General features: G+C 51.4%; 1 protein-coding gene across 1 annotated transcript; it reads left to right on the forward strand.

Moving 5' to 3' along the window:
* Positions 1 to 314: 314 nt before the first annotated feature.
* On the forward strand, positions 315 to 10,660 carry E2f1 (E2F transcription factor 1). The gene is made up of 7 exons (XM_063248503.1): positions 315 to 707; positions 5,963 to 6,053; positions 6,403 to 6,622; positions 7,365 to 7,517; positions 8,873 to 8,987; positions 9,072 to 9,294; positions 9,396 to 10,660. Exons 1-7 carry the CDS (start codon positions 453 to 455, stop codon positions 9,641 to 9,643), a joined length of 1,305 nt encoding a protein of 434 aa, XP_063104573.1. The 5' UTR covers positions 315 to 452; the 3' UTR covers positions 9,644 to 10,660.
* The last annotated feature ends 720 nt before the right edge of the window (positions 10,661 to 11,380 follow it).

Raw genomic sequence — 11,380 nt, forward strand, 5'->3', positions numbered from 1 at the left:
CCGAAGACGACCCTAAGTCTTCGCAGAACGGGAAGTGTTAGGAAGGGGACGCCTGCCTCCCCACGCCTCGGGCTCCGCCCCCCAGCGTTAGGGACCGAGAAAGTGGGCGCTCCAGGAACCGCCCTGACAAAGCCTGCGCGCGCCCCGCCCCGCGATTGGCCGCCCCGCCCCGCGCCTCTGCCCGGTCCCGCCCCCCGCCGCCGTCCTGTGCGCTACAGCCAATGGGAGCCGCCGCCGCCGACTCCGTCACACCAGGAACAACCAATGGTGACAGCGCTCGGCGGCTCGTGGCTCTTTCGCGGCAAAAAGGATTTGGCGCGTAAAAGTGGCCCAGACTTTGCAGGCAGCGGCGGCCGAGGGCGGAGCGGGATACAGCCCTCGCCGGGGCCTGCTGCCATGGGCCCGCGCCGCCGCCGCCGCTTGCCACCCGGGCCGCGCGGGCCGTGAGCGCCATGGCCGTAGCCCCCGCGGGCGGCCCATGCGCGCCGGCGCTGGAGGCCCTGCTCGGGGCCGGCGCGCTGCGGCTGCTTGACTCTTCGCAAATCGTCATCATCTCCGCAGCGCAGGACGCGAGCGCCCCGCAGGCCCCTACCAGCTCCGCCGCGCCCGCCGCCGGCCCCCGGGACCCCGACCTACTGCTCTTCGCCACGCCGCAGGCGCCCCGACCCCCACCCAGCGCGCCGCGTCCGGCTCTCGGCCGCCCGCCGGTATGGACCCCAGGGGCCCAGGGCGCTACCTCACGACGTGCGGACCCGGGAGGGCGCTGTGCCTGGCCCGGTGGGGGCAGGGGGCAGGAAGGGCTGAGACGTCGGCCTGGGCGGTGCAGAGCCTGGGTTGGGCCTCAGAGCCCCGCCCCGGGGTGCAAGGTGACCTCGGGCCAGTCTGTTTGCTCCAGCATTCGGGGCCTCAGATTTCTACTGCAGCCTTTAGAGAATTGGTCTCTGATAATGGCCCATGTGTATTCAGCTGGCGCATACTGCAGGCCAGGCTTTTGCCAGACTTCAGGCCAGCTCACAGTCCTGCTGTGAGTTCGGTGTTGTCACTGCTCCCATCTGACTCATTCTGGGAACTGAGTGAGCCCCAGAGAGGGAAGTGGCTGGTCCCTGGTCGTACAGCTGCAGGTGGTGGGACTGGGATGTGAACTTGTGGCTAGGCGGTGCGTGTGGCTCTTGAGATTGGAGGGGACAGAGACCCGGGATGGGGGTGCCTTGACCTTTGGAAGAGCCATGGAGGAGACCCTCCTGCCTTGATAGTCTGCCAGGTGCACGCCTGGCCCTCCAGACCTCAGGAGTAGCTGGGAGGCCTTCTCTGCAGGGGAGGGGCGCTGGGCCAGCTGCTGATCCCCTCCCTCGGCCTGTACTTCCATCTGCCACCCTTCCAGCCCTTGGTTGCCATGGAACCTCATTAATCAGGCAGGCAGACCCCTGAGTCTGTGGAAGGAGTGGGTGGGCTGGGCCTATGGAAGCTGGGGAGGAGGCCCCCAAAGCCAGGATGCAGAAATCTCCCAGAGAAATTCCTGGATAAAGACCATCCTGATCCCTGTGCTGCAAGAATCTTGAGCTCATTTCAGATTGAGGGCACAGAAGAAGCTGCCTAATTACAGCAAGAGAGGGGACTTGGACCTGGAGCTTGGATCTGTGGGCTGCAAGATAGGGTGTGGAGACCAGTTTTACTTGTGCAGCCTGTGGGTGAAGGTGGGAGCTGGCTAGGCAGGATGGGGTCACAGCAGCAGGATTGAAACAAGTGGGAGGGGCCAGGCAGGGCCCCGGACTAAGATAGAAGCTGCTCAACTGCTTTGGGGGTGTGGGTGGCAGCTGGTCCCTGAGGCATCCTGGAAAGGTCCCCAACCCCTTTGGCCCAGTGCCCAGTGCTGCCTTCCTTCCGGAATCACCAAGATGCTAATAATAATAACAATAACAGCCACCATTGTTTGGAAAATGTTTTTTTGTGCCAGGCTCTGTGCCAAGTACTTTACCCAATTAATTCATTTAACCCTGTCAGCAGCCTCCCTTTCTATAGATTGGGAAGCTGAGGCCTTCTTTAGTCCAGCTGCTGAGTGGTGGGACCCGGTCCTGAGTGTTGACTTAGAGATACTAGTGGTAGTTAAAGAAATGACTGGGTCCCTTTCTCCTAGTGAATGGGGCAGGTTGTCTGGGTCAGAGGTCAGTCAGCTGACTTGTCTCCTATGCTCCCCTGGGCAGGTAGAGCCTCCATTCAGCTGCATGACAAGCATTTAGCAGGCCCAGGGCTGTAGAGACCCAACACTCTGTGAGGCTTGGCCTCAGGGAGCTGAGCTGCAGGCTCAGGGAGGAACTGGGACAAAGAAATGCTCTCTGCTTCCCTCTTCCTGCCAGGTGGTGGCAGGGGCAGCCTCAACGGCTGTTCATTCAACAGTTGCTGAGTTAGTGTGTGCCATTGAGGTCTTAGGCACAGAGACAAGTAAGGATTCCCTACCCCTGCTTAGGGACCTGCAGGCATTTTTTTTTTTTTTTTTTTTTTTTGTCTTTTTCCTTTTTATCGGTACCGGGGATCGAATTCACGACCGCCTGCTTGCAAGGCAGGTGCTTATGCTGCTGAGCTAAATCCCCAGCCCCCTGCAGGCATTTTCTATGTGGGCAGGGCTGAGAGTCTCAACATCTTGAAGCTGAAGGCCAGAATCACAGACAGGCCCAGGTTTTGGACTCTACCAACTCTACTCTGGCATTTTTGGGGGCAGTCCATGAAATAAGCTACAGGCTTGCCTTCTGTTCCTGTGAGCATTTGTTGAGTGCCTTCTGTTTACAGGGATGTGCAATTCAACCATTTATTTTGACCCTGCCCATCTACCTCCACACTGTTATGGCCATTAAAAATTAGCTCAGTGGTAGAGCACCTGCAGCACCCTGAAAGCCATGGGGACATCAGTGCAACAAAACAAAAAGAAAAAACCCTGAGGGTTTGAGTATGTGTCCTTGTAAAAAAAACTAAAAAACTAGAAAGTTGGGTGGGGGTATGGCTCAGTGGTGCAGTGCTTGCCTGGCATGCCCTGGGTGTGCTTCTCCAGCACTGAAAAAAACTTTAAAGTTGATGGCAGAATCTCATCCCATCCATTTTTCTTTCGGTCATTTTTGTTTTATTTTCATTTTGTTGTTTTGTTTTTGTATTGTTCTGTTTCTGGGTCTTGCTGTGTAGTTTAGACTAACCCTGAACTCTCATAACCCAGGTAGGCTTTGAACTCATGGCAATCCTGCCTTAGCCTCCAGAGTGCTGGGATTGAATGCACTATGTTCTTCACACTGGTCTTGAATTTTTAACCTTGCTTCAGCCTCCCAATGGTTGATTACACGTGTCCTGTTTTCCCTAAGGCTGTTTGCTTGTTTTCTGCAATAGTGGGGTTTGACCCCAAGACTTTTCCATGGAGCTACATTTCCAACCTTTTTTCTTGTTTGGTTTTTATTTTTTTATTTTATTTTATTTTATTTTATTTTATTTTATTTTATTTTATTTTTTGATATAGGTCTTTTAAGTTGCCAGGTTGTCTGGGCTGGCCTCAAGCTTTCTATCTTCCTGCCTCAGCCTCCTAAATAACTGGTATTGTAGGTATGTGCCGTCATTCCTGGCAGTTCATGAGATTTTATTTATTTATGTACTTTTGGGTACTGGGGATTGAATTTAAGACCTCACGCTTGCAAGTTAATGAGATTTGTAATCCAAGAAAGGATCATATACATCTACCACCCTGTTGTTTTGTTTCTCAGTCTGTCTTTGAGGATATGTTGATCAATCTTAGTTTTTTACAGCTGCAAGGTCTCTTACTTGTGACACCTCTGGCCTCTGCATGCCTATAATCCCAGCTGCTCAGGAGGCTGAGGCACAATGTCACAAGCTCAGGGCCACTCTGGCCACTCTAGTGAGGCCCCTTCTCAGAATACAAAGGGCTGGGGGTGTAGCTTAGTGACAGAGGGCTACCCTAGCTCAAGGCTCTGTCTAGAGTTCTTAGTGCTACAAAAAATAAAAGCAGTGGCTTAGGTTCCTATCCAGAGAGGGGAGCAGCAGTTGTACAGAGGGGAGGGGGAAAGCTGGCCAAGGGTGATCCAGGAAGAGACTGACAGTGGCTAAGGCTTGGAGGCAAAGAGGTCTTTGAAGTCTTTATGGAGAAGCAAGAGCTGATGAGGGTAAAAGCAACAGGGAGCCAGAAGAAGGTCTCAGGCAGGGCCATGGCAACACTTATAGGGGCAATGCTGGTGCACAGGGGTCAGAGACAGTGGGCAGTGTGGAGGCTGCTGACCTTCCAGCAGGAGATGATTGTGCTGGGGAAATGGGTTTGTAGCAGCTGGATATAAAGAGGGTGACAAGTGGGCTAATAGGATCTGATTCAGAAAGCATATATCTAGTGGAGGGGGCAGCAAGTATGGATGTGGTCAAGGTATACTTGAGCTGCCTGTGGGATTCACAGGACAGTCTCTGCCTAGATGTCAGAGGTAAGTGTTGCTTCCTCTGACCGTGCTAGGTAGGAATTCTGGCTCTGCCATTTCTGGCTATATGACCTTAGGCTTCAGTTGCCTTATCTGTAAAATGGGGCTGTTATCATACTGCATGGAATCAGCTGCTGCCATGGTTACAGATGCATAGAATAGTCAAAACCAGAGGAAGTGATTTACCCAAGGGATCTGTATACTAAGTGGCTTCAAATACCAATTTATTATTTATTATAAATTTATTATTTAATTTCTGTGGGCCAGGAATTCGAGGGACACTTAGCTGGATAGTTCTGTCTTAGGGAGAGAGCTCTTTTTTTTTTTTTCTTTCCCATTTTTGTTTTTAAACTCCATATAGCCCAGGCTGGCTTCAAGCTTGCAGCTGTCCTCCTGCTGGGATTTTAAGTATGCACCTTCATGGGTAGCTTTGAGGGTCTCTTCTGAGGTTACAACCAAAATGGTGGCCCTAGCTGCTATCAGAAGGTATGACTAGCTGGGTATGGTGGTAAAATAGGCTAGATAGCACTCAAGCCTTGGGCAGGAGGGTTGAGGACCAGCCTAGACTACATTGGTCTGTCTCAAAAAACAAAAAAACAGGAAAAGGGCTAGGGGTATAATTCAGTGATGGAGTGTCCCTGCATTCCATTCCCAGTATCAAAAAGAGAAGTCATGATTAAGGTTGAAGGATTTGCTTCTAAAGTTCACTCACATTACTATGGGCATAAGTATTGGGGTTTTTTTTTTGATTTGTTTTTGGTACCGGGGATCAAACTCATGACCTAGCACTTGGCCAAGCAGGCACTTATGCCGCTGCGCTAAATCCCTGGCCAAGTATTGGTTTCTTGTACTGGGCCCATCCTTAGGGCCACTTGAGGTGTCTGAGCAGGCAGCCACTCCCACAGAATGAACAGTCTGCTAGAGACAGCCAAGAGGAAGCTCTGGCGCTTCTGCGATCTGGTATGAGCAGTTACCACATTCACTTCCTTAGAAGCAATTTGCCAAATCTGGCCTGTATTTAAGAAGAGGGTTAGCTCTCAGCTTTTTTTTTTTTTTTTTTTTAAATCAGTACTGGGGATCAAACTCATGACCACCTGCTTGCAAGGCAGGTGCTTATGCTGCTGAGCTAAATCCCCAGCCCCAGCTCTCAGCTTTTGAAAGAAGTATTAAAAATCTGCAGGTGTAGGGATTAGGGGCAAGGGGCATAGTTCAGTGGTAGAATGCACGTTTAGCGCAAACATTGTCCTCTGATCCTTATCACAGCCAACACAGGTACATTTTAAAACTACCACCAGCCCCCAGAGTGGTAGTGGTAAAGACAGGGCTTGAACTTGGGTCTAATGCCTTCTACTTGAGTTTCCTGTGTGATACGGCTATCACCTCCACGCTATGTGCCCCAGGATGTGTTTCCCTCCTCTACATAGGCACCCTAGTAGAGAAATAGACCCCTTGGCTGAGGCTTTGTGGCCTCCTCCTTACTGGGCATCCTCCCATTGTGCCTGCTGCAGGTGAAGCGGAGGCTGGACCTGGAAACTGACCATCAGTACCTGGCTGAGAGCAGTGGGCCAGTCTGGGGCAGAGGCCGACACCTGGGAAAAGGTACCATCAACTTAGGCTGGACAGGCCCAGGTTGGGGTTTGGACAGACGTACAGGCCTGTCCACTAAAGTCTAGCTTGTCAGGCCTGGGCCTGAGCCAGGCTTCCAGGGGCCCAGCAGGCAGCAGGAGTGGCCTTGGGGTTGGAGAGTTCCCTTGCCAGAAGAGGAGTGCTGTGGCTGACAGGCAGTGGCCACGGGGCCTCTTCCCCCCTTGGCCGTGCTTGGTGTCATCAAGGGGAAGGAGCCATGTGTCCCTAGCACCCCATCCTGTTCTCTGCATTGTCCAGGAGGCAGATGTGGCTGAGGGTGGGAGTGGGTGAGACCCATCTTGCCTTCCCCTCCCCACACCAGGTGTGAAATCCCCGGGGGAGAAATCACGCTATGAGACATCACTGAATTTGACCACCAAACGCTTCCTGGAACTGCTGAGCCGCTCAGCTGATGGCGTTGTTGACCTGAACTGGGCAGCTGAGGTGCTGAAGGTGCAGAAACGGCGCATCTATGATATCACCAACGTCCTGGAGGGAATCCAACTCATTGCTAAGAAGTCTAAGAACCATATCCAGTGGCTGTAAGTACCAGCCAAGAGGGAGCGCAGGCAGAGGCTTGGGGCCAGGCAGAAATACCTGCCTTTGGTTGCCTGCATTCTTGCCTTGAGGTTGAGGAGTCTGAGATTCAGAGAAGAGCAGTGGCTTCCGACACTGAGAGGTACACAAACCTTGCCGGTCTGTTGCAATGCAGCTTTACATATTTGTTCACTGCATCAGGATAAAGAATAAAGAAAACTTCTGGTCCCCAAAAGATGCCTCTGCATCCCTTCCCAGCCGCTGGCCATTATTTAAGCTTCTATTGCTATCCATGAGATTTGTTTGGCACTAATATTTATTCTTGAGAGCTTTTTGATTTGGTTTTCCCTCCCCACCTTGCTTCCCGGCCATTCTACTGCTCTCTCTCTGTGACATACTTACCTTTCCAGTGTTTGGTAGATCCTTGCATTCTGTATCATTTGTGTTTTACTTGACAACACATCTTGGAAATGATTTCAAGTGTACCCTTTATTATTCTCATCCTTTAAGACAGCTGCATGCCATCATTTACCTACTCTGTCCCTAGTAGGGACATGTGAGTGCTTGTTGACAGGCCAGGCTTTAAATCTGTGCCGTTCTGATTTGGAGCCCAGCTGAGGTATTGGAACTAGAGGGGAAAGGACTTGCCTGGGTCCCACACTGCAGCAGCAGTGGCAAACGTTGTCCTGGGGACCAGGGCTGATGGGCAGAGGGGCTTGGAGTTACTAAATGTCCCCTTCCCCACAGGGGCAGCCAGACCACAGTGGGGATCAGTGGGCGGCTTGAAGGGCTGACCCAGGACCTCCGTCAGCTGCAGGAGAGTGAGCAGCAACTGGACCACCTAATGCACATCTGTACCACACAGCTGCAGCTGCTCTCCGAGGACTCTGATAGCCAGCGATATCCTTGGATTGTCAGGGGGCATGTGTGAAGGGCAGTCTTGGCAGGTGAGGGCCATGTCAAGTGAGACTAGGCCCTGGTTTCAGAGAGGGCTGTGGCTTTGGGTGCAAGTCCTGGCTCCACATCTGTTGATCATGTGACATGACAAGTTACCTAAACACTGTGGGTGTCTTATTTCATCTATAAAAGGGGAGATAGTAATAGCTAATCCTAAATTTATGCAGACTAAACAAAAGCTAGCCAGGCATGGTAGACCACACCTATAATCCCAGCACTTGAGAGACTGAAACGGGAAGTTTTTTTTTTTTTTTTTTGTCTTTTTCGTTTTTATCGGTACTGGGGATCGAACTCACGACCGCACACTTGCAAGGCAGGTGCTTATGCCACTGAGCTAAATCCCCAGCTCTGTGGGAAGATTTTTGAGTTTGAGGTCATCCTAGGCTATATAGCAAGACCTTTAAAAAGCATAGTACAACACCAGCAGTAACAAACTGTCTATCTATCTATCTATCTATCTATCTATCTATCTTATTTATTTATTTTTGGGTACCAGGGATTAAATGCACAACCTTGTGCTTACCTGGCAAGTGCTTGAGCTACTGAGCTAATCTCTGGCCCCAACATTTAGTGCAAGTGATTCAGCACATAGTCTGGCTTCAAAATTAGAGATATTAAGTTTCTGATTTTTATTTGTGAAAAGAAAAACTTCATTTAAATATTTCTTTAGAGGGGCTAGGGATATAGCTCAGCGGCATAAACACCTGCCTTGCAAGCAGGCAGTCGTGAGTTCGATCCCTGGTATTGATAAAAAGGAAAAAGACAATAAATAAATAAATAAGTATTTCTTTAGTAGATACCAAAATTGTGTTTATAAACTCACAATAATGTATTGTGGCACATAGGTGTAATCCCAGCTGCTTGGGAGACTGAAGAAAGAAAATTGAAAGTTTGAGGCCAGCCCAGGCAATTTAGTAAGACCCTGTCTTGAAACAAAAAATAGAATACGCTGGGATGCAGCTCAGTGATCCCTGGGTTCAGTTCCCAGTGCTACACACAGACAAATTTGAAGCACAACTGTCAGTTGACATCGAGGTCATAAATTGAGTTGTGTGAAGTATTTGCTGTGGGATTATGATGGCAGTGATCACCAATAGCTTGGAAGTAGATGGGAGGTGGACACACTCTACACATATGACAGTTGAAATTTAAGGGAATTGAGGTTTGGAGTACAACCTATGTGCCAAGCCTTCAGGGTCAAGAGGACAGGGGTTACTGCGCAGCTGAAAGCCTGCATTAGGAGCTGTCAAATGGTACCCCAAGAGACCAAAAATCATGTGGTCCTTGACTGCACCAACCCTGGCCTATGTGACCTGCCAGGACCTACGTAGCATTGCAGACCCTGCAGAGCAGATGGTCATGGTGATCAAGGCACCTCCAGAGACCCAACTGCAAGCTGTGGATTCTTCAGAGGTGAGGCCAGGGACTCCAGGACTGGCTGGACTGGGATGGTGGGCACCTGGGCCTCAGTTTACCTGGTATGCTGCCTCCACCCAGACCTTTCAGATCTCCCTTAAGAGCAAACAAGGCCCCATCGATGTCTTCCTGTGTCCCGAGGAGAGTGCAGGTGGAGTCAGCCCTGTAGAGACTCCGTCCCAGGAGGCAGCTTCTGGGGAGGAGGATAGGACAAGTGATGCTGTCACCCCAGCACCACCATCATCATCTTCCGCCTCATCCCCTGCCATGGATCCCAGCCAGTCCCTTCTCAGCTTGGAGCAAGGTGGGTGAAGCCCCTGCTGGGCGGAAGGGCAGACAGGCACAGCAGGCCCCTTTTGTCCCTGCTAGGCCATCCCTGACCTATGGTGCACCCTGTTTCCCCAGAGCCACTGCTGTCACGGATGAGTGCCCTGCGGGCCCCTGTGGATGAAGACCACCTGTCCCCGCTGGTTGCGGCCGACTCGCTCTTGGAGCACGTGCGGGAGGACTTTCCTGGGCTCCTTCCTGAGGAGTTTATCAGTCTTTCCCCGCCCCACGAGGCCCTTGACTATCATTTTGGCCTTGAGGAGGGTGAGGGTATCAGAGACCTCTTTGATTGTGACTTTGGGGACCTGACCCCCCTGGATTTCTGACAGGCCCTAATGGGGGCAGGGTCTTCTGAGATGCCCACCCTGTCTCTGCAGCCCTGGAGCCTCCTGCCTCAGGCCATCCTTCCAATCCAGTTGGAAAAGTGTAATTATATTCTCTTTCCTTTTTCCAGTAGCTTCTGGCTCTGGGGTCTGGCTGCTGCCCAGAGATCAAAAAAAGCCAGGGAGGGAAAGACTGAAGACTGTATTTGTGGTGTGTATGTGCATGCACCCAGCACCCCACGTGTGTGTACTCGGGGTATATGGTGTGTGAGCATGTATGCACGCATGTTCCGGGGAATGAAGGTGAACATGTCTGCGTGCACACATGTGTGCGAGTTCATATGTGTGTATGAGGGGCTCTTAACTGCACTTTTGATTTTCTTGCTCCAGGGGCCCAATGAAGCCCAGGGCTGCCACCTGCCCTGGAATCCTGTGCACTGACCAGACCAGGTGGGGAGGCCTTGGTTGGCTGGATTTGCAGGACAGTGAGAGCACTTCTGTCTTAAAAGTTTTTCTGATTGAAGCTTTAACAGAGCGTTATTTATTTATCGAGGCCTTTTTGGCAAGCCTAGGGAGCAAAAGGTGGGAGGGGTGTGGGGCTGAGACCCCCAACTCTGTATACCCCTGAGCAAGGGCAGGGGTTCCTCAGCTGTTCTTTTGCCCGACCCCAAAGAAGCTAATGCCTGACTGATTTATTTATTGGGAAAGGGAGGGAGGGAGACAGACTGACAGCCATGGGTGGATAGAGGGGTCTTCTCTTTCATGAGGGTCACTTCAGGGCCCCAGCTGCCCCCAGGACGGACATGAGATGGGAGAGATGAGTGGGGACCTCCACTGACAGGGTGAGCAGCAGGGGCAGGTGAAGGGCTCCCCCAGCCAGACTGAGGGGCCCCTCCTGTGGTGTTTGAAGCCCCCCCCAACTCATTGCTCTGCCCTACCCTCCAATCTGCACTTTGATTTGTCTCCTAACAGCTCTGTTCCTTCCTGCTTTGGTTTTAATAAATATTTTGAAGATGTTTAGGCTGGGCGTTGGGACTCTACTTCATGTCAGGTTGAGGGGAGGAAAGATTGCTGGAGAAAGTGCCCATTCTCCACTTCCCTTGTCCCTGTTCCTACTTGGTTTAGTCTCAAGACACCAAGAAAGAAAAGCTTTGTCACCATGTTTTCCCATTTTGATCCAGTAAATATTCTTGTAGAAAATTCTGCATGTTTCCAATGTGCACAGCATAATAGGTGAGCTAGAAGGTGAGCATCCTTCTCCAGCAACAGAGGCCCCTGCTATCAGTTTGCTGTTTTTATCCAGCCGCTTTTGTGCATTAGTAAGCATGCTGCAAATGCATAAACTATTTGTATCTGTGTGGGGTGCTTCCTACGTGGGGGAGCATGTGTTCCTCCCCTCATGGAGCTCTCTAGGTTGCATCCATGCAAATGAGATTGGGGGAGCTTCCTGGAGGGTGGTGCTTGAACTGAGTACTATAGGAGTAGTAAGGTTTAACTGAAGGAAGGACACAGCAAGCAGATGAGTGGACAAGGGCCTGGGCCTGGGCCTGAGCCTGGGCCAGGGTGGAACAGTCCTGAAAAGCTGAGAGAAACAAGTGACAGAGTTCGACTTAAGCAGGAGAGTAATGCTGTTCAAGAGACCATCTTTGGGTGTTGCTCAGGGGACAAGAAGGCACCTTCTAAGGCTGGAACGAAGTCCTGTTTCAGTTTCTAAATCTAAGGTACAGTGATGGTCACCTG

This window comes from Cavia porcellus, unplaced genomic scaffold (assembly GCF_034190915.1).
Source record: "Cavia porcellus strain 051 isolate PalLab524CR breed Dunkin Hartley unplaced genomic scaffold, mCavPor4.1 scaffold_5, whole genome shotgun sequence".
In the NCBI taxonomy this organism is placed as follows: domain Eukaryota; kingdom Metazoa; phylum Chordata; class Mammalia; order Rodentia; family Caviidae; genus Cavia; species Cavia porcellus.